This window comes from Uloborus diversus, chromosome 5, assembly GCF_026930045.1.
Source record: "Uloborus diversus isolate 005 chromosome 5, Udiv.v.3.1, whole genome shotgun sequence".
NCBI classification, from domain to species: domain Eukaryota; kingdom Metazoa; phylum Arthropoda; class Arachnida; order Araneae; family Uloboridae; genus Uloborus; species Uloborus diversus.
In genome coordinates this window covers 127028326-127052847 of record NC_072735.1, presented here as the reverse complement: position 1 = coordinate 127052847, position 24522 = coordinate 127028326, and the positions used below count along the sequence as shown (strand labels likewise).

The 24522-nt window shown below is 33.0% G+C and overlaps 1 protein-coding gene across 1 annotated transcript in view; it reads right to left on the bottom strand.

The window, feature by feature from the left end:
- The window catches only part of LOC129223130 (uncharacterized), a 408522-nt gene that overhangs the window by 132554 nt on the left and 251446 nt on the right, over positions 1-24522 (bottom strand). The window contains exons 44-49 of the mRNA XM_054857696.1: positions 19677-19834; positions 17057-17203; positions 15310-15457; positions 13648-13805; positions 5799-5945; positions 2405-2552 (exon numbers count right to left, since the gene is read on the bottom strand). Coding sequence (XP_054713671.1) covers positions 2405-2552; positions 5799-5945; positions 13648-13805; positions 15310-15457; positions 17057-17203; positions 19677-19834 — 906 coding nt within the window. The remainder of the gene's footprint in view (positions 1-2404; positions 2553-5798; positions 5946-13647; positions 13806-15309; positions 15458-17056; positions 17204-19676; positions 19835-24522) is intronic.

Sequence of the window (24522 nt, the reverse complement as noted above, 5' to 3'; positions counted from 1 at the left end):
CGCGCGGAAAAGGTACTATTAGAGGCACTAAACTCCCATAATAATTTTGGGGTGTGTGGTATAGCTCTTTCTTTTGCTACAAATGAGTAGAAGTTTTGTCAATTTTCAGTTTTTTAACGTTTTCAATAAAAATTCTCAGATAGTAAAAATTTTGTTCTCACCATATTTTTCTCCCATAATTCTATGGTTTTATCACACGTGATGCATTTTTTGATGCGTGGTGTGTTATAAATTAACTACTTATTTCGTATAAAGTATATGCTATTAGAAAACTTAGTGCAGCTCTCTGATTAGCGTTCAAAACCAACGGGAGTAATGCAGAATTCGTTCTTACTCACTGGTAAATATTTCAAAATAAGAACGAAGTAATTATCTCTGAACTAAGAACAGTCGCGTGAAACGGCACTGCCGTAAGAACATGAAAACAAAAAACAACGGTGTCATTGCAGGTGTTTAAAAAAAGAAGGAAATAAAAATAGAACTGCAACATTTGGTCTACAATTTTTCATACGAACGAACTCCCGGTATGACACCTGATAACAGCATTTTTACGAAACTTCAACCCAGTTACGGCAGATCAAGGAATTGTCAGAAAAAATTCAAACTTTTTACGTGCACTCAGTTCCACCAATGGCACCTTTTCCGCACTACCCATCATCGAAATAAAAAAGAAGTTGTTTTTCGGCCCATCCTACTGGACAACATATCTGCATACAGCACCATCAGATTTCTACTATAAATTTATTTACTAACCTTGAAAAAAAAAAAAAAAAAAAAAAAAGCTCTCATACTTCTCTGCTCTGAACTCAAACAGTTACAAAGATTTTCTCGGTTTGGAAAACCACAAGAGAGGGTTGTCCTTATACTGGAGGTCACCCCCCCATACTATATAGCAGTAAGAAAGAAGTGAAAGACGCAGATTTGATCGCCAAACTGCCCTGCACTAAACTAAGATCATGTTTTAACCTGATGGCAACATGAGCAGTTACAACGTTGACCCATACATATGAGACCGTACATATGTTGACCAAGAGGTAAACATATTTTACAATAGATGAAAATTACAAGAAGAAATCGGAAGTATAGTATTTCAGCTGACAGAATATGTTTTGGCAAACCAGCTTGGATGGTAACCGACACCTTCTCTGTTTGCATCATAGTATAAAACGACAATTTTTTTTTTAAATAACAGTTTAAAATATTAAATGTGATTTTTAAACTAATTTGTTCTTTTGGGACGGACACGTGCCCACTGTGGCCACCCCCTCTAAAATTCGCTACTGATTGGTATTGAAATAAGATTTTATTGTGATAAAACAGCAGTATTTTTTTACAACGTTTCTTCCCAAGTTTTAAAAGAAAAATAATAACAAATAAACTAAGAACTAATTTCTTACGGTTTCAAGCTCAGTTAATAAAAATTCTAAATGCAATATAGATGAGTTCTGTTATTGTTTCTTATAAAAAACGTGGTAGTATTGAAAGTCACATCAAATTTACGTGCTAAATGCTTAGCTACATCTTATTAGGAAAGTCAGTTAACTTATCAGTAATATACACCAGTCAGTTGGAAATAATAATAGTAAATCATCTTCGCCTTTAATGTTACGAAATAAATTGTTAAAATTATTTCGACAACTAATTTGCATGAAATAAATCTTGTAGTGCAGATTGCAGAGATATTGAAAAGAGTTTCGCAATTGAAAGAATATATTTGAAATACTATGAATGGGAAATTTAAAGTTAAAGTTTTAGCTCATCATGAATATTACAAGAGAAATGAAATTAAAAGGATGGTGCAATGATTAAAACACAGGCTTGTTACTTCAAATATTTAGAAAAGGAAGAGATATATTAGAGAGAGTACGTACTTAACACATATTACTTAAAAAAGAACTAAGTTAGTACGCACAAATAACTGTCCTTAAATTTCGTGATATATGAACAGGGAGAGAGGGCTGCGCATTTTCTCCTTGAAAGGGGTATCGAGACGGACTCTAGATCATCCTTTCATTACATTTCAAAAGCCAGCCAAACCCTCTTGCCTCCCTTAAATGATAGGCATGTTTGAAGAGTTTTTTTTTTATTTGATAAATTTCAAGATCTTCTATTGATTGAAATTGAAGATGAATCTTCAAAGATTTCAGTTTATGTAAGGTTTAATAATGTGCAGTGGATATGTATTAGGTACTTTCTGTTAGTTTCAAACATTGTAAACTAAATTTTATAGATAAGCGTTTAAGTTGGTTTTAATTAATAAAACACTGTCAATTTTCCTTCGGTTTTGATTAAATAGCTTAATTTTTTTTACTCCTTTGAAGATGAAATTCAGAATTTCACCGAGTGGTTTCAAACAGTTATATAAAATATCAATCACAAAAGATTCTGATTAAACTATACTTACTTTGTTGTTGGAAGCATCCCAAAAGCTCAACTTTCATGCTTACCCATCGATGCCAATCTGTAGGTAGCACTCGGACATATCTACTGTTGATGGGTATTGGAAATGTATTTATCACAGGTGAATCGTCGTCTTTATTTGCAATAAATTCCTAAATTAATGAATTATCATTAAAAACATTCATTGAGTTATTGACTCTAATGTCACCAACCAAAACCCGAAAATTCTGTACCTCAGAATCAGAATAACGTAAATTTTCCAAGAAAATACAGCATTAGCTATTTTAAGGCTATGAAACCTCTTCATCAGTACAAAAAACTCATCACACAACTAGAAAGTAGTGAGAAAACTGAACGTCACCACGTGGAAACCACTACACATACCAAATGGGTCAGCCTATAGGAATTCAAGACAAGAGACGACAACCAACCAATCAGCAAAAAACAAGTTAGCCCCGGGTGACTCATTTGTTATATGTACCGGTGTCTACGTGGTGACGTTCAGTTCTCTCACGATTATCTTGTTGTGTGGTGAGTTTTTTTTTTGAAATGATGAAGAAGCTTCACTGTAGCTTTGAAACAGCTGTATACGCTGTATTTTCTTGTGAATTTGTGCTTTATGTACGTTGGTTTTTCACTTTAATCATCTTGCAGCAGAAAACTTATTTGCTCATTTTTCGTCAGATTAAAATAAAGGTTGGAAAATAGCGATTATCATGTTATTACTACATTGCATAAAGATTCCAGTGGCTAGATCTGTATCTGGTCAGAGACTTGGGGGTGGTAAATTAAGCCAGCGATGGGAACCACCAACCAGGTCTCATACCTGACTTCACGCCATCAAGTGTCGTAAGTGGTTGTGAGCTGTTCAGCGGGGAGAAAATGGCGTTCATGTCCCCTCCCATCAACTAAGGGAAGTAGGTATAGTAGCCCTCGAGGGTATTAGATGATGTGTTTGTCCCATAGAGTACCGCATTTAGTCACAACAACATAATTCTATATAAAAAAACGTCTTCATAATTATTTGCCAGTGCTTTGAAAGCAGGAGTTCCAACCTTTGTATTCAGCAGACAAACGTTTTAACGCTCTCCTGAAAAGTAGTTATAGAAGAAAATGCGCTAACTTGGCTTTGAGGTACAGAATTTCCAACAGCATGAGACAACAGCTAGAGCTAGATTCAATAAACTTTTGGCGCAGTATAGCCCTCAAGGGCTCTTGTGCCATAAAAATCAAACCAACCAACCAACCAACCAATAAACTTCAACTTTCTGGGGAAACAAGCAAGTATTTAGATTCTACCCACTGCTAAAAATTCAGTGAAAAAAAAACAATTTAGTTATGGACACAAATTGCAAAAAGTATCGCATATCCGTTTTTTGGCTGCAAAGAAAACTTTACAAATGTATAAAATTCTGAGTTTTGGGATAGTAATTCGAGTGAAACGAGACACATGAAGGATAAATTTAGTCTTTAAATAAAACAAATGGTTAGAAGGCAGTCAGTGGTGAAAGATATAAACGAGAAAAATGAAATCAAGATGAAAAACGCTGAAAAACCATGTTAAACCGGTAAAGAATGAAATCGTGGACTTCGTTCATATTTTATGCTCCTACCTTTGTTGAGTATTTCATCCTACTGGGTTTATATACAGGGTGTCTGAAAAGTCCTTGACACATTTTAAAAATTCATAGAAAATCAACAAATTTTCGTATGAATATGCGGTTTGCGTCACAATACTTCACACGTTCAAGCATTCTTTATGAAATTGTAAAAAAAAGGAAAGAAAAACAAATTATAAATAATTTACATTGCTTGCTGTATCGTCACAGTAAGGAAAACAAGGAAAAGGCCAGGAAAAGTTTTTTTTCCTGGCTAGTTTATTCTGTTTGTTCTAAAGTCAACCATTGGTTGTTTTCTAATTCACTGCATTTTCAGAAATATGCCTTCATTTTTTATTTTTTGGCTTCAGCCCGATTATTACACACTGAAACTTATTAAAGACACTTAATGTATTGAAATAAATTGAACAGCAATATTGGCCTCTCTGAAAAATAAGCATACAAGAGGTTTCGCTTTTAGTACTATAACAACGTTAGTTTGTCCATTAGTTGTTTCTTCACAAACGTAAATGTTTTATACAAAATAAAAAATGTAAATGATAAAAACAACGTTCATAAAGCAAATGTCGTGTTTCGTGGTGACAGGTAAAACCTATACAAAAGAAGTGAGTTTTCTTCTCATTTCTTCTGCATTGAAGAAGGATTCTTTGCAACTCATCAGTGACACGTGTTCGCCCTCATTTGCAAATTTTGCTCTTTGATTCTTCTCTATCGATTCTGTTTTCATCATTTAGGAGTACAAAATATTTTACGCAAATCACGTAACAAGAAATTATTACTTGTCTTCTAAGTTCAAGTAAATATTTGATTTTCCAACGGTTTTGTTTAATTGTCCAGCGTTTTCCAGATCCCTGAGCGCCGGTGGCATTTATTAGAAGTCGGAAAATCCTGCCAACAAAATTAGTTGGATTTTCTGATCCTATTTGTTGGAAAATATTACTAATCCATTTGAAAAAATAAGTACCTCGCCATCTTTTTCTTTATTCTTTACTAATAATAAAGCTGAAAGTCTACCTGGATCTCTGTCTGTCTGTCTGGATATCTGTGACGCGCATAGCGCCAAGACAGTTCGGTCGATTTTCATGAAATTTGGCACAAAGTCAGTTTGTAGCATAGGGGTGCGAACCTGGAAGCGATTTTTTGAAAATTCGATTTTGTCCTTTTTCTATTCCAGTTTTTAAGAAAATTTTGCCGAGCAAATTATCACAACGTGGAACCGTAAATTACAGAATTATCATAACGTGGAACCGTAACATGGGCGAGCCATTTAACATAGCAAATTAGCGATAAATTCATCATCCATTAATTGTAAATATACAGATGAACCAAATGACCTTTTAATTTTTCGACTACGGGCAAAGTCGTGCGGATACCACTAGTATTATTATAAAGCTCAAAGTTTGTCTAGATATCTAGATCCCTGTCAGGATATCTGTCCGGATCTCTGTGACGCGCATAGCGCCTAAACCGCTCGGCGATTTTCATGACATTTCTTTTAAAATTAGTTTGAAACATGAAGGTGTGCACATCGAAGCGCTTTTTCGAAAATTCGAGTTTGTGTTCTTTCTATTCCAATTTTAACCCCATTTCACCGAGCAAATTACCATAACCTGGAAGACCAAATTAACATAGCATAATGGCGAGAAAGTCATTATCCATCATTTTCTAAATACACAGTCGAAACAAATAACCTTTTTTCTACTACGGGCAAAGTCGTATGGGTACTGCTAGTATATAATAGTGGCAGCATACAATAGACTGTATAAAAGAGATGCTTACCTTAGCTCGACCATCAGTGTTCTGCACTTTTTTCCAATTTATACTGTCATTGCTGTATGACACGAAAAAGGTTTTCACCCACTGTTGGTTATTGGCATCACCTCTTGTGACGATTCCAGTTAATTTCATTGGTACCAATAGATCAATCTAAAAATAAAAATAATAAACCACTTCAGATGTTAATCTCTATAAATCTTTGTACAACAGGTGGATTTACTTCGAACAAGATTTATTGGAAAGAGGTTTGATGATAACGTCCATGTGCACTTAATTATTTTTTGTTTTGCCAAAGTTAAGGGAATTTTTTGATAAAGTCAAATATTTCAAAATCAGTGCTTACGGGAGAAACTTTTCATCTCAACATTCAAATCTTTTTATCAAAAAACCAATATCATTGAAGCAATTTTTTTAGCGCCACAAAATTCTAAGAATTGGAGACTCTAAACCCATTTTAAGCTTTTTATTAAAAAATAAAAACAAATATACTATGTATGAAAAGAAATGCATTTTTTTCTGTAGACATAAAATTAGCAAGTTATTGTTTGAATAGGCTGTTTTGATTCAATAAATTTTAAGTGCTTTATTTTTCACCCAAAAGCATCAAACGATTTTATGGCGTAAGTGATTCACATTCAAAAAGTTATTATTATTATTTTATTTTATTTTAGTTGTTTAATAATATTTTTTTTTGTTTACTAACATTAAAAAAAAGAAGAGAATAGCTGAAAATAATCTACATTTGATTTGTATAAACGTGGTTTTTATTTCAACTGACTCTTTCCTTTTTAGCTCTTCAGATCTGAAATTTTATTTTGGTGAAAAGGTTTGTTGTAGTTCAGTTCTATAATTTGCTTCTTTTTCGATTAGTTGCTTATAAATTCGAAAGAATATCTTAAATATGAAAACTCTCGAATAGTTTAAATCTTTCGAATAGTTAATTAACTGAAGTACAGTTTGAAGGGATGAATTCGATATAATTTTAGAAAATTAGTTAATAGTTATCTTTTTTTCGTGAAAGTATCGTACTTCGTTTTTAGAGATTAGTTTTAACTGTTAAATTGGCTTATTTGCAAATTAGTTCTATATTTTTTCTCTTCTATGGTTGTACACTCATGAATTAAAAAGTTTTATTTTTAAATCTTCCGCACAGTTCATTAACAGTTGGAATTTATTGAAGTACAGTTTGAGAGAAGGAATTGGATTAAAAAAAATAATAGTACTCCTTTTAAAGAAAAGATTTATATTTCGTTTTTAGAAATTAGTTATAAATATTAAAAAGCTCGATTAGAAATGATTGCAGTCTAAACTAATTAAGGAGTGAAGATTAAATTGATGTTGTAAATTCGTTGTTGGTATTAAATGGTTGTGCCAGAACGAAAAAGCAATCCCAATTTTTGATGCAGTATAACAATAATTTGCTTCATCGTGACTTCATTGTTCTAATAAAGCCTAACTAATGATAAAGCGTTGTTAACAAGCAGTTTTTTAATCAACAAGCAAGAGTGTACTCACAGGACGTCCAGACTACACTATCTTCTTTTTACGGTAAGTTTTTGTTTAAGCTTCGGCTTAATCCTTGTCCAATTGAATTCTTTCTTTCTGGGTTCGTACCTAAGAGAAAGCTCCTGGCCTTTGCTTGCATTCCTATTGGTTCCTGATCGGTTTATAACTTTGTCATTGGTGTTTGGCTAATCCGCTGTTTTTATCTTTTAAGCTGCATGCTTATCTGCTCTTGGCTTTTGTCGGATGTCTTTTCATCCATAAGCTCATTATTTTTTGCATTGAAAAAGGCGTTCCCTGTAACGCCGAAACACGTATCTGCTGTAATTTACAAATTTGCTTCTACTTACGTTGTTTGTTCTGACTTTATTATAAACAATGTTGTTTGTTGTTCTTAAAGCCTGATTGATGTACAGTGCTGGCCAAATTTTTAGACTAAAGAGACTACTTTTTTTTTGTTTTTTGTACACTATTTGTACTAAAATACTATTTATTTTACTGTTAAAGTACAGTACATACTGTACACTGACTATTACTTTATTTTAGCATAATTTAATGTTTGCAGGTGGCAGCACTGTCTGCTTTGTTTATGTTTTTTGTTTATCTACCTACCAGGAACATAACCTCAATCAGCTTAAACAGTTCACTAGTTCTTTTTATTAGTGTGTTCTGTTATATTTAAAGTTAGTTTTAGGTAATTAGTGAGTATGTTTATGTGAGTATAAATAATAGTGAGTATAAACAGTTTTTTACCTCCTTTTTTAAAAAGTCAAGAAATGGTGTAAACCTTGTGAAAAAAATTCCAAAAAGACTCGTCAAGAACAAGGGAATGCATACTAAATATTAGCTAATTATTTCACTGTTCGTTAATGTATCTATAGTTATGTAACCAATAAAGAATTTGCTTTTAAAACAGTGTTAGTTTAATAATTTGGTCAGCACTGTAGTTGATGGATTCTAAAAGAAAAATGTCGTTGTGTACCGTCATTTTCCCCTCTGATTTGATAACCTAGAAAAGTAGATCGTAGCCTTATAAAGCCATGGTTCGCCTTATTAGGACACCGGAGGATCTGGCGGACAGAGAAATCAGCGTCCTTTAATAGCGATTAGTAATTCGACGGAAGAAAAAGCCGCATCGAAACATCATCACATCACACCCGAGGGTCCCCTGTTTCTATCACAGTAGTGACTTGCCCAGATTAGGAACCCCCGGGAAGTTGCGACTTTTTTTAATTTAATTCCAAAGTAACAGAGTATGGAATTTAGAAAACAGTAACAAAATACAGAATAAAATAACATAATACAGAATTTTGAACATTTTAAAATTTTAACATAAAATATAAAATATAATAAATATAACATGAATAACAAGTTGTCAATACACTATGAAAAGAATATCAGGAAAAAGGGCCTATGGGGTACTTTGGAACAGAAATCCTTCTGAAGACAATAGTTTGAAAATTTCATTCATTCTCCGCGTGCTGTGTGGGTGAGTGATTACTTGTCTAATTCTTTGCTGTTTTGAGATATTTGTGGGATATCGTAAATGCAGGTGATCTGTCAGTGTACAATCGAATAAATAACGATATACCGCATCGAAACACTGGATGATGGGGTCCCTACTGGAGAAGGAACTACAACTCATGGAGTACAGGACAGTTTTGTTCTTAGTCAATAATATTTCATTGAGTGCCTGTATCTACAGTAAACTGTCGATTACCCGCCGAAACGTGCGCCACGGTAACCGCGGAGAAGCGAATTCGTGGATACTACAGTCTGTCTCAAAAATTTAGTCCCCTAACTAAACGTGCGTTTTAAATATGAAAAACTGAAAACTGATCATAAACTGCATCATTTTTTTTTTTATAAGCACAAAAAACAACATGAATATAAAAAAAAGTCGCATTTGCTTTATGCACAAAAAATTTAAACAAAAGTATTAAACATCATAGAAATTTTATGTCTTAACAGTTTAGTCACAATTAGAAAAACTGCTGAAGTTTATATAATAATTATAATTTTAATGCGTAATCGTGTTTCCTTTACCATAAATAAGGCTATAATCTCGATTTTCCATTGATTCAACAAGGTTTTGAAGCAGTTCGGGTTTAATATTTTATCCTTCTTTCTTTATGGCAGCTTTCAGTTCCTCGACGGAGAAATATTGCTTCGAATTTGCATAAACCCGGAGACTTAAAACTCCCCAAACATTTTCGATTGGATTTAAATCGGGACTTAACGCTGACCAAACCATAACAAAAAGGTTTTATCGATTGAACCATGCTTTTGTGGAAGGCGATGCATGTATGGATGCGTTATCTTGCTAAAATATGCAGTCTCTACCACCTACGATGACATAAAACGGCAACAAATTGTTTTTCAATGTTTCCTGATAGTTTATCGATGTTTGTTTTCCACATTAAATCGCTAATGATGTTTGATCTTTGACCACAAATAAGACGCAGACTGTCACAGATTTTCCATCTTGCTGCCTGCTGAAAAAAAATTCTTGGCTCTTTTCTCGAATCATGCCAATAATAAGCCCATCCATCCGGGCGGCATGTAAACAACCTTTACTTTGCTAGAGATCATGCAAAAATTTGAAGACTGCTGATTGGCTACCATGAACAAATGTCATCCATATCCTTTAATGCTTATTTTGCATTGTCTAAATCTAATTAGTGTTTCATTTTAAAACAAGATCTTCCAGACAATATTCGAGGGAAGAGGGGTACCAAAAACATTTAAACTTGTGAGTTCAGAATTTCTGAGGAACGAAATTTGTTCACGTGCGCTGGATGTAGGGAAAAAACATGGTCGACGCACCTTCGTCTGCTGGCCAATCAGAAGTCCCCAAAACATTACAAGGTCCCTAGCTGAGTAAAGGTTGTTTATATGCATCCGGGCGATCTAAATTCCAATTTTTCTCGTCAGAAAACATGAGAGAAAGCCACTTACTTCCGAATGACATATGTTTTTTTTGCCCATTCTAATCGTTTGATTTTATGACGATCTGCCAAACCACCTTCTCTCTTAACTATCGTTTTCAAAATAAGATGAGGGCTGTTTCTATTTCTTCAGTGGATCCTATCTTTTGAAACTTGTCGTGTTTTTTGAAACTCGAAGTCCAGACATTACTTCAACCTTGCGCAAAGAGAGACCCTCACGAGACACCATTTGAAGTATACGTCTGTCACCTCGTTTATTTGTTGAACGAGGATTCCCAGATCGTTTTTTCCGCTGCATTTTATCTTTACTTGCAAGAATTCTATAAATGCTTCTCTTTGACCTACTCAAATTCGCTGAGATGTCACTTATATTCGAGCCCTGAGCTTTCATTTGCCATGTGATGCGTTCTTCACTCAACGTTGAATGAGAAGTTCTTGGCATTTCGAAAAGTGACAGAAGAAAGCATTTAAATTATCTCTCTCACACTTCTTCCTAACGTCACACGTGACGTGACTTGAAGCATCGCTTTCAAATTTCAAAAAAATTTGCATAAAAGCTGAGTTGTGTCTATATTTGCGAGACTTTCGATTTTTCTTAGTTTTAAAATGAAACCCTATATAGTGGTTTCCATATATTAATAAGATAAGTGGAGTGATATTAATACGTTTCTACCTTATTAATATCATTCAAAAACTAAATTAGCAGATATATTTCATTCATTTTGATGCATTTCCGCTATAAAAAAAACACACTTTTGATCGTAATGTGAAAAAAGGCATAGTGTCTAAACTTTTGAGGCGGATTGTACTAAATTAGCTAAAAACGATGCGATAGTATATAATGGCTTAAAAAGAATAATAGCGTTCGCATACATTTAACTATCTCTAAAATGATAAGTGTGTATAAAAAATGTATGTTAACGCTACAAAAAAAAAAATCGCTTATTATTGCAATCGGAATTACACACATATGCCAGCAAAGACAGCAAAAAGATTAACTGCAACAGATCGAACTACATTACACCAAAAGGACAGGAAAGAGGAAAAGAAATTTTTCAACACTGGGGTCCTGTCATTCGTTTACGAACTAAGTTGTGTAGATTCAAAATGCAATAAAATTAAGGTGAAACTAAAATAAATAGCATAGATTTGAAGCAGTAAGCAGTTTAGATCTGAAAATCGGGTTTCAGCAATTCAGATTTCGGTAACTTTGGAAGGGAGAAGGAAAAACGAAATAGGAATGAGTTAAAATAGATTTTGCACTTGTTAAGTTAAAATGTGTGCATTTATCTACATTCAGCTAATCATCGCCGAAGAAACATATTTTTTTTCTATTGCTTTTTTTTTGAAAGTAAGAAAGATAGCGGATAATTAGGAGTTTTTTGTACTACCTCATTCATAATTATTCGTTTGGTTAGGCCTTTAGTATTTCGGTTTTTTCAAGCGGACTTTTGTACCTACATAATATTCACCAGCATTGTAGCATAAAAAATAAAGAGTCGCAGAAGCGAATGTTGTTTGAGTAATGAAATACAGATTGAGCAAATTAAACATTTTCGGTGAATATTTGTTTCAGAGATTATTCAGAAAACTTCCAAAAACTGTCATTTTTAATAAAAAGTACTGTCCGATCTTAAAAACAACAGAGTAACAGGTCTTTACTTATGCCTTAATAAGCGATTATAATAAAACTAACTACCTATTTACTAATAATTTAATTTAAATAATAAATAAGGAGGGTCAGGTAATGGCTCAGATTGTACGCTTCGACTCTCATATTTCAGACATTAAAAGCAAATGCTTTAAGTGGCAACAAACAAATGTTTTTCTTTTAGCAGTTTAAAGTTCTATTTCATTTTTTAAAAAAATATGTTTAGTCTTTTCAATTACGTTTCTACACCTTGCGCCCCCTATAGCGGTTTGTTAATCTGCAGTTCTTTCATTTCCTGCAGTGAAAGTCAGCTGGACTTCTTGACCTGTCAATTTCGTTATCTCGGTCAAAGAGAAACACAAAATACAAGCGACGGTGCTGTCGACCAAGAAAAAAGGTTTTGTTTATCAGAGTAATTTTTACCTTTTATATTGTAAAAAAATTCCGAAACGTTACTATTTCCGTGTAACGTTTCGGGATTTGATCGTTTTTTATCCACTTTCTGGAAAAATCAAGTATCTCTGTCAAAAAGTTTCCTGAATTGACTTCTCACTGTTGTGAAAAATATTTTTAGCTCCTAGTTTAAAGATTAACTGAGCGTATTTCGAAAGTGTATTGGTTTCAGTTCGATTGCGGCCCTTTCAAACTGATTAAGTTCCCACAAATTGAGCGAATAAGTTCATGGACAGCGTAGCTTCGCAAGAATTGCAAAAGAGTAACTTTCTTAATACTTTCTTGCTGTTTTGTCTTAGCTTTGGCCGTGTTTCCAATACTGTTTTTGGAAGTTTCTTGATAAATCAGGAAGGTGCTAAGCTATTAAATTACACCTAACTAAGTTTACTCTAAAACTCCAGAGACACGATTGGCTTTACACGGGAAGATTTTTGAATTTTTAGGAGGCTTCCTGGATAATTTCATGAAGGTTACTAATTTTAGCGGGAAACATTCCTGGCTTTTTCAAGATATGTTACTGACCGAAATTAGGCACATCAGTTGCCCATTATTTTTCAGGAACGGTTCTGAATCGTTTTTGCAGTGTAGCACAAATTAAAACCCTTATACTTCAAAAGCAAGCTTCCTCTTATTGAAAGAATTTGAATTCTCAACAAAAATACTCATCAAAAGCAGGCGTCTTACATTTGTCACACTTTCTAACCATTTATTTTCATTGAACATTTCATTAGAGTGTTCATTATTGTTAATAGAGGAAAATGAACCTTGTGTATTGATACAAGGTTATTAATTTTTGCTATAAGGATGAAATTACTTCGATAGGCGATATCTTCTTTCTAAAGTGACCAACGTTTCGAATAATAAAATCTCCCTGTTTTCAGAGATTTCATCTATGTTTGAATCTTTTAATGTTTTAATGCCACATTCTGCTTTTGCATTTCTAAAATTATTTCTCTGTATGTGTTTAATTTTTGTTTTGCTTTTTGTTCTTTCTTTTACTTCTGGGAGTTTCATGTTATGAAAAGCTTTGTGTCTCTTAATGACAAAAAATCTTAGAAGATGGTAACTGCACGTCAGAGAAAAGTTTTCTACTTCAAGAACTGAAAGGACAAAAGTTTAAAAGATCGCACTTGTTGCAAAGTGTGGATATACCATGGAAAATAGAGAAATAGTTATAACTACGTGACGAAAGACACACTTGCGTCGATATCGACAAGCCAGATTATTGAAGTAATTGTAAATTAATTTTTATTGCACGATTTCTCAAAAAAATATTTTAGACTTGATTTTCACTTACTTGCAGAAAAGAATTTTTGTCATCTTTTTCCGGAGACCACGCTGAATCTAACGAGAAGCGGCTATTTGCCGCAGTAGAGAGTTCTGAATTTTCAGATGACGCTGAGAACTGATGATCTGTAACTAATCCGTTTTCAAGGCCCATTGGATCACGGCAAGCTGCATAAAATGTATCAAGCAAAATACGTGAAATGAAATACACACACAGGTATATGTATCTATATTTAACAATTTGGACTATTTTTATCTTTTTTTAGTTAACAAAAACAAAATTAGTTCCTCAAAAGAGCTTTAACCCTGACTACATCATGTTGCCATTTGGCAACATACCCAATTTAGTCTTCTAAAATACTGTAAGAACAAACTGAAACTCTGTAGTTACCGATAACCAAGAGAATACTCACTGAAGATGCGATTAATTTAGTTTTAAACTTATAAATGCAATAATCTGATGGAGAACAAAAACGGATATCTTTTTCCGGCATTGACAAATGTAGGACTTTTTTATTTAAAGTATAGTACGCTTGAAAATATCTAATTCTATGTTGAATAAATTTTACTACTACCTAAACAATAAGAAATTTAGAATTTTTACCAATGTTTTAGGACATTTGAAGGAAAATTGCTTTTTTTTTTTAAAGAAAAACCCTGATTTTGCCAAGTGGTTGTTTAACCATAAAACATATCTAAATTAATCTATGATATTTAAAGTATTTTTCTCATTATTTAAACTGAAGTTTAAAAGACAAAGAACGTATTTTATGGTTTTTTTTTGAAATCAGGCATTTAAGGGTTAAATTTCCTTCTATGTTACTGCGATACCTAATCGCAGGCATATACTGCAAGCATACAGTCCTATTTTTGCGAGTACTAGGACAGACTGGCAATTCTTGGCAGCAGAATACAGAGTCTTGGTTAGAAGAAATTGCGTAAGGTAACTTTTAAGTTTGACCTTGTAAAGAAAATTGACTTTCTTATAACGGTTTTATTTACAGTAACATCACGCGTAATAGTAGGAGAAAAATAATTGATTTCGTTTTTTTTTAATGATTTCTTTTTACATAAAAAAGACGGTTTTAAAATTTAAAAATGTGTATTTTAAATAATTTGCAGTTTTAGCCGATAAAGAGAAAGAGAGAGAAAGAGAGTAATTTTGCCGTGGGCAGGTTAACGGCAGTATCTGCAGAAAAGTGTTTTCCAGATATTTAAATAAATGCGTTTTGGATTCACTACTAACAATACAGAAACGTTGGAATTCGACTTTTTTTTCGCGATTTTTTCCAGCGGGAATCAAAAATGCAAGCTAGTCTGATAAAGCTGATGCCCAATCAATGACAAAAAAAAAAAAAAAAAAAAAAAAAAAGCAGTTACTGCCCTGTACCTTCCCACGATGCAGATTAGGTGTTAGACTATAAATGTTGGTAAAACGTACAATAAGCTAGTTTAGTTTCAGGCAGAACTTCTTGTTAAAAATGCTTAAATATTTGAAACATTGTTCTTGATTTTATAACATCTTGTTTTTAATCGCAAAACATAAAAATAAAGTGTCATAATGTTGTAATTTATATTTTATATTCAGGAAGAATTTCTCTTATCAATTTCTAGATTAAACGTCTGTTTTTCTAAAATTTTATGAACCAATACGCATCACGTTAATACTTACGCTCTGGGTGATAACAGCCCAGAATTTCCATTTTCATACTAATCCAGTTCTTCCACTTGCTCGGGAAAAGCCTCAGAAAACGAGTTCTAATCGTTGCTGGAAACATGTTCGTGACAGAAGAGTATTGATCATAATTCGCAGAAAATTCCTGCAGAAAATTGATTTCTTATTATTTCTAGAAAATTAATTTTGGCAAAGCGTATAGAAATTTATAGCTAAATGCTTACTATAATTTTCTATCTTTTCTGGAGTACACGCAATGTAAAATTCGAGCGTATGGCATTTTTAATTACTTCTGATAGTAATGTAAATGACGTGCAATCAGTTTTCTTAAATTAAATCATTATTGAATATATAATACTGTGCATAACCGAAATCAGAGAATTTTCAACTTTCACAGCTGATTTTCCGGGAATATACTTTACTTTTATATTGTTTTTCGTCGATGCTTTTATCATGTAAATGTTGATATTCACCGGCTAAAGTGTCGACAGTTACCACATCTGAGGCTCTCACAGCAACATATATACATCTTCCGCACAAGCATGAATTAACGTTTAGGAACTTTGCCAGATACTTAAACATATTGGTAATGATTCTCATCTTATAAATACATCAAATGTTGATATGGTGGTTTTTTCGGATGTACTTGTAACTCCACTTCCAATTTCCTTTTTCATTACACTAATTTTGCACTACTGTTGGATTAATGATTATAATTCAGTCCATAGCATCCAATTGAATGTCTACTGATTGAAAACTGCTTTGCTTCAAATTAAGTAAACAAAAGCGATTTTCACTAAGTGTTTAAAAGAAGTTTACTCTTGTAAATATAAACTTGCAATAAAAATGATACATTCACTTTATGAACCTTTCTTGTATAAAACTTGAGTTTAGAGGACATATTTAACTATTTTTTAAGAATAATCATGAACATTTTCGCCAATTTTATTGTATGACACGAGTTAAAAATATGACGATAGCAAAGTCAAATCAAACGGTAAAACGAAACTTCTTTAATGTTAATTCAAATTTCATCAAAATTTGTGCGCTCTTAATGTTTAATTACCATAAGCTTTTAAAATAAACGAACATATATTAAGTTTTATTACAGTAATAACATTTTTTTTATAAGAAAAAACTTGAATGTTAAGAATTTCTTTGCGAATCCTGCAAATACTTACGAATCCTGCAAATAATTGCTACTTAACTGTTTTTCTTGTAAAAAGTAGACATATTATCTTTAAATTGAAGTTTATGATTAGATAGATACTCACCTTTTTAATTTATTTCCTTAAACTATGAACATGGCTAAAAATATTTATATGAAACATAACCTGTGATTTGTGCTTGAAATGTTAATAACAAATTGTCTTGGTACTAATACAATATATTCTGTCCTTATCGCTGTATTCAGGCAAAATTCATATTATTTGTCTTAAAAAAAAGGTTAAAAAAATTATTCGACAGAAATATCCTCGCTTGTTTTAGTGCCGAAAAGGGAACTGGAATTATATTATTTGAATAAAAGATGTGAAAACGTTGTTTCTATTCAAATCCAAAGTAAAGCCAACGTAAGAAATGCAACTAATATTTATGCCTGTGAAAGCAAACAACCTTCGTTTTAAAGGCTCACGAAGCCCATTCAGGTTATTTGAGTCTGGCGAACGCTGAAGAAATTACTTCGGAAACCAGGCTGATTAAAGCAGATATTAAATGTAGAGTTTTTTTTTTATTATTTATTTACCAGGATTGAATTGTCGTCGTCCATAATTTTACTCCATCTTAATCCATCGTTACTGTAACCGACGGCAAATGCAGTAACCCATTGCGGAATGTCTTCTCTTCCTTTTGTTAGGATCCCAGAAACATTTTGAGAATCGATGAAATCCACCTAAAATGGGAATTAAAGGAAAAAAAAAGAGAGTAAATTGAAAACTCTAACTTATGGTTCAAAACAAGCACATAAATTACTTCACTTATTCGAAGAGATGTCATGCTTTGAACCATGACAACTGAATTATGGCAACAAAATAGTAATGTTTCGTGTGTCAAACCAACGCCTCCATAGTACTAAATACCTACTATAGCTTTCTCGCTTTTAACATACAGAAAAAATGAACTCAAAGCGAGGACTAGTCAATGTTGGTATGGAGGTTACTACCACTTATCGAAGGTATTAAAAATTAATAGTGAACAATTAAACAATTGGTTAATATCTAAATTTAAGCTTTGAAATTAACCAATTAGCAATTGGATTTGAATTGACTAGATCCGTTGCCATAGTAACGCCTTCGTTGGATGGCCGCTAGGTAGTGCTGTTTTAAAAATTATTATCATTTGTTATTCAGGACGCGAGTGTGATTCCATTGCCATAACATCACCATCGTTGGATTGCCGCTAGCTAGCGCTGACCTCCGTACCAGAAGTCATCGCAGGTGTTGATAGAAATTCACTTTTCGGAAGTTTGACGGAAGTTCACACCACACGTGGTTTAGCCGACTGAATGGTGCGCTGAAGACAGCTTTGTGAGTTTTTTTTCCTTACTACTACCGGAAGCTGAACAATCCTAGATACAAATAGCAAGAATACTCAAACTGGATTCAATTGTGATATGATTAATAGTTTTAAAAGATTCCTAAAATTGAGTACAACTTGGTATGAATGAAATCGAAAGTCGTTTTAAATACAAAATCGTACAATTTGTTCTGCACGTTTTAACAAAACATTGCAGCATCGTAAGCTTTATCTAAAAAAAGAAATTTTAAGTTTTCTATAGTAACGGGAATTGCGTAGTGACCAATGGGGATCGAATTTCACAGATTTGGCCTTTAAATTACTATCTTGTAAAATATCAATTTCAAATAAATATTTTTTTTTGTGACCTTTAATGTCACGGCTCATGCGCAAATTCATGAAAGATTATTTCAGCTGTTTTTGTAATTTCGGTTCAGTAAAGGATAAATGCTCTTTCAGGGCTCTTGGCGCCATAGGAACTGATCCCAGGCATGGTACCTGCAGCGCCGGGCTTACGAGTTTTATAACAAATGTTCTTCTGAAAATAAAAATCTCAAGCAGGGATAAAGCTTGGTTTCGTTTTCAAAACGTGCAATAACTCCTTGAGTCAAGGATTTTTCAAAAAATGTCAACCTCTTTGGCAATTTCTTAGAGGACAGATGGTTTTTTTTTTTGGAAGCGCAGAATAGTCAAGAAAAATTAAGATTCCAATATTCGTCAATATCATAAAATATAAAAAATTCTAACGATGAAATAGAAGATGACAGGGAAAGAAAAGTTGTGCACTTTTTTGATTTATAAAATTTTTTTAACAATTTAAAATCAAAAGAAGAAAATTGTAAAATCACAATCTCATGCTCAGGTTACAATCTATTAAAAAGCAGTGCACAATCCTTTATTAATCGCAGAAAAATGACCGAGAATAATTTTCAAAATTAATGTTTCTTGAAAAGAGTTTTAGGATTTATTGACGATCATTTACACAGAAAATTTCATTAACTAATACATAACGAGTTCTTTTTACTTCAAACGTTAATGTATTTTCTTTTACATTATTTACATTATAACGTAAGAAATTAATAATATTTATACTGGTACGTTAAAGTGTGGTAACTCTGCACTACAGGGGAAAAATAACATAAGTCGACTTAAGGTGGTATGGTTTAAGAGGATATCAGTTTAAAGAGGTTTCATCTTCTTAAACGAACAGGATGTCCGAAAAGTTCTTGACGCATTTCAAAAATTCACTAAAAAGCATCAAATTCTCGTATGAATATGCAGTTTGCACTGTAACACTTCAAAGGATCAAGATTTTTTTATGACATCGTAAAATAAGGCGGGGGAAGGAGAAAAGTGTAATTATAACTAATCGCTGTATTGTAACGGTAAGAAAGACAAACTTCATGAGAGGTGTTTAATCATTATATCAAACGGAAAGCAGTACCTTTCAATACTACAGCTCAATATGTGCATCGTATTTTGCTCAAACTACATCTAACCAGGTAATCTAAACGGTACTCACGTTTATTCTATGTCCACAAGTGGTACACATATAGCTCTGGTAATGAAAGGTATTGTTTTTCGTTTAACAAAACGGTTAAATACCTTGCATGACATAGTTTTTTTTTTTTTGCATTTTTTCTGCGATGTCGGAAATTGTTTTGAACCTGTGAAGTATTATGGAGTATATTCATTCGACAATTTGTTAGTTTTCTATAAATTTTTAAAATGCGTCAAGTATTTTTTGGACAGCCTGTATATTGTAAGTATGTAAAAATGATTTTAGGTTACCTTTATCTTGCAAAGATATATGGATTTTAAGTCTTACGATTGAGCCATAGTGAATTTACCTGGATGTATTGGTTTTCGTCAGCAACAGCTGCTACCCAGATTGAATCTGATCCAAGTTTTATTTGATCGGGAGCAAAAGCTGGACTGTAACTTGAGGATGCTGAAATTTGGCTGTCGAGTATTAATCCATTTTCTAATCCCATAGGATCTGTGCAAACTAAAAATGATTGAATGGAGTACAAAAATTATTTTCTGTTTTGATAGAGACGACAATTCAGCTTGATTTAACGTTGCTTAGAGTTTAGGTTTTGTAACAACGTCTTAGAATCGTTCGCAAAATCCGATGAAAATTATTATCTTTTAAGTTAGGATGTTAGAAAATAGATGAGCGTAATATTTGTAATAAGAAAAATCTCAGTTCAGCTACAGTGTTTTGTAATAGACAGAAACTTAGGAATTTTTAATAGAAAGAAGTGCAAAAGCAAGGTTTGATAATATAACACTTTGATGAAGGTCATGTAATGCATTTAAATATGAAGATGGTACGAGTTTCTTGTATCAGTTACAAAGTTATTACAAAGAGATAACTGGCGGTCATATTCATTGAGAACTACAGAGTTCAAATTAAAGAAGACTTTAAGAACTTTGAATTCAAGTACGATGAAAAAAATCATCAAATAAAATGTTTATAAGGTGTGCAAAGCATTAGACGGAAGTAATCAGTTTTTAGAGCTTAGTAGCAAACTCACTCAGAAATGACCGGGAGAAAAAAAATATTTGGGAAAAAAAAGACCAGTAAATCCTTTGCAATTTATCCCCTACTAAAAACTACCAAAGATAGAAGAAGAAAAAGTTTACTTTCGTAATAACCACATATAGTTCAAGATACAGATCATAAGCGCTTTTTAACATTTTTGCTAGAAAATTCCTTTTAAAGGCATCACTCAATCTTAGCTGACATTGAGCGAAAATCATTAGAATAGCTGATACAGTGGCCGCCGCTTCTATGAATCATGTGTTGCTCTAAACAGTTTTGATTACATAAAGCGGCTAATTTAAAAAAAAAAAAAACTGCATGGATAATATTTTGTTTTTGACAATTTGATTCATTAAAGCAGTTGATTCAATTAATCATTGATTCAATTAATCGGCGTCCACTGTGTGCAGCTCTCCATATCATCGGGGATTTGTTTAGCAGTAATCGCTTGGCTGTTGTTAGTGTGAAAGAATCTAAAACATAACCACAAATCTACTAAAAAAATCATTGTGAGATCTTCCCCTCTTTTGCTTATCAATTAGTGTACCAACTCTTACTCATCCATCATACCGTGTAGGTTTACATAGCAAACGGACGCGCATGAAATAGTCTTGCAAAGTAAAATCAAGTTCAGAAACCTTAAACTTTGTTATAAAATAGATACGAGTGCCTACATTCACCTCTACCACGACGCATATAAATTTGCTAAAAGCATTTAGTCAGTAGGGCTTAAATCGAACGGAGAAAATTGTTAGTTTAGTTTCAACTAGAAATCAAGTTCTAATTGTTAAATCATGCTGACGACTCGCAATTCAAATAAGCTATAGGAAATGCTGCAGTCTCTGGCCAATGACTGATGAAAGAGGTAAAAAACACCCAGTTACACCTCGGAGAAGCAGATAGCTGCCTTGTCCGTGCCGAATTGCAATGTTTTAGTTCTTTTAAGCTAGTTTCTTAAATCACCTCAAGATGTCATAGCCAAACTCAAGAATTTCCATAGAGTAAAGAAATTACGTAGAGGTAAAACTATGGTAAAAAGAAGATGCAATTGAAGCCGGAATTATGGGAAACATCGGTGCGATGATGAGCGGAGTTATGATAGCGTAATCACTTCGCAAGAACGGTTATCACCTATCCTCTCGAACAGATCGAATAAAGTAGCTGACCGATTACTTTGCATTTTAAATTTATGTTTAAATGCAACTTCAAAAACGTGCTTCATAAACTAGCAAAAATATATAAGTTTAAATGAACTTTAGATTCAGTAATGAAATGTTTTGAATCAAAATGTATCTCAATAAACTTAGCGACAAGCTAAGGATCTTAGGATACATCGGTGCATTTTTCAATTTAAATTTCTTAGTATTTTGGGGCATCTCTATGTAATTTCTTTACTCTATGAGAATTGCGAATAAAGAATCATTTTAGGTCAATTTGCTGTTCGGATATTTTAAGAACAATGTTTTCCTGAATAAGCTTTTGGCTAAACGTAATCCTCCCACAGTATGATGAATGAAGAAGCTTAAAGAATGCTTCCTCGCCTGACCTCATAAAACGAATTAACAGCAATTTTTCTTACTCGATCTGTTCTAGACCTTCCAATGAGGTGATGGAATTGTTTGTCAGTTTCAAAAAATATAAAGTTTGAAAAAACACCTATTTTTGAATTTTTTGTGATTTCTACCGACAAAAACTAAATCTTTTATAGACATACACAGTTAATTTGGATAAAAATAAGTCATTAAAATTTAGATTTAAGTTTTATCTTATCAGTGTTAACAAGGATGATGAACTTTTACTTACATTTTAGTTTTATGAGAAAATTAAATAAAAACTGTAGGCGAAAAACATGTGCGGTTTATTAAAAAAATTGGGTTTTCAGTTTTAGAGGTTGGATATTCCTAAGTAAAGCAGTTATATAAATATAATAATCGATGACTGAAATCCTTGGATATTTACCTATAGGACGAGGAGGCCGTTTGATGTCGTGACCTGATCGTTCTGAAATAATAGAAGGAAACCAATTTATTAATCACATGCAGTTGTTGTGGAGCATACTTAAAAGAGGATATAAATGATAAAAAATCGTCGAATTTTAAACTTTTCATAGCCATTCCAATCAAGAATAAATTTGTCTCTAGCATCACTTGGGTGCAGCAGATTTTAAAATTATGTAAATTTCTTATCACTTCATATCTTCGCAGCTAATTTTCGCAGCCTTGTTTGGTGCCGAATCCTTAAAAAGGGAAAAACGCTGAACTTATCGATAATCATCTCATTTGACTTAAAGTTTCTTTAAATATGACAAATTTAAACTGACATTTCTGCAGTTATTGTGCCATAGTTTATCTCAATAGGCACCTAACTGCCTTTAAATTACATCGAATTTGAAAAAAAAAAAAAAAAGATTTGTTTTACCTCTATTTTTTACTTTTTTTAGGAATGAAAAATTTTCCGGGCTGTGTGTGTACTACTCAAAGATAGTTAACTCAATTATTTTTGTTAAACTACCAAAATGCGACAACAAACACGATGCTAGAGACCCCTTTTTACCACTCTGGTTCAGTTTATAAAGCAGTGAGGGATCTTTTTTTGCTCAGAACGCAGTGGAGTCGCGAAAGGGCAACCTCCAGAGCCATTGGTTTTAATATAAATGCGAATTCCAATACAGTAGTTTATGCATAGAAAAAGGCTTTTGATCAAAAAAAAAAAAAAAAACCCCTCCAGAAACTAATTTTAATCAAGCCAATCCCCTCCAGAAGATATTTTTGATTACCCCCCCCAAAAAAAGGTATTTTAAAATCAAAAACCGTCCAGAAGGTTTTCTGACTGAGCTAGTGTGTCAGGAGAATACGATAAAAGATAAATTAGACATTATGAACCTTTAGTTCAATTTTTCGGAAATAAAAGCATGTCTAGCAGCCCAAATGCAATAACAAAACAAGACCATAAAAATATGTATTGCCATTTCTATAAAAATACAATGACTAAAACAACTTCATGTTGATGAACAGATTTAGGGTATTACGTTTCATTGCAAACGTATCATTTTCACGATGGATGGTAATATGATTACACAGTCGAATTTGCTAATAACGAGCTATGATTTAGCAAAAACTGGGATTTAGCGAGGAAATCAGAAAGATTTGGTTGATACAATGTTAAGTCTATAGGAGCATAACTCGCTTTTAACGAGCAAACCCTGCTTAAAGCGAGCAATATTTTTTGATTCATAAAATTTCTATTGACTTTCAGCTCAGCTTTTCCTTAAAACAAAAAAAAAAAAAAAAAAAAAAAAAAAGAAAAAATTAAAAAAAATTAATTTGAATTCTTAAATTTTGAATTCAAATTATGTTTTTCGCAATCACGAGTTGCGACAGGACCCTACTCATTGGTTACTACTCTACTCAATTGTTTCTAGACACGGCTCTTGTCCCTCCAAGTCTACCCTCCTGTTGAACGGAGACGTGTGTATTAGTTGTGTATGTGTAGGCTTTTGTGTGTGCGTAGACCTGTGTGTATGCACGTTGGCGTGTGTGTATGTGTGTGAGTGCGTATGTGCATGAGCGTGCGTGTGTCTAGGACATGGACGCCACCGACCAGGAGCGGCTACCGGAGGACGGAGCCGCGCCAGCAGGTGGCGGTGGTGGTTGAAAAAGGCACGGAACATCAAAGACGGTCAAATGAGAACAATAAGCAATCGTGATTGCTCAAAAAAATCCTTTAGCATTATGAAATCAACTGAAAGTTAGTGATAAGTTATAAACCCTGAAAACAAGGAAATTGTAACTCAAGGATAAAGGTTTCTGATTTTTGTGCTGTATCAGTCGATGATCTTTTCCTACAGTATCATTCCTGAATGTTGTTTCTGGGGAAGAGCATAACATATAATACAGAAAACATATGTACAGAAAATAAAATTTAAATGAATTATTTATTCATTAGTATTTTTATCAATAAATAATCTCTCTCTCTCTCTCTCTTTTTTTGAAGAATTGCTTCATATTAAATGAATAAAATAAAGAATTTGATAGAGCTCTGCATCTTCCGTGGATATTGTAACTCAAATTCAAGATAATTCTGACGAAGAAAAAGGTAGAAAACAACGAAGATAACGACAAATGGGAAGAACTTTAAGAGAAGGAAAC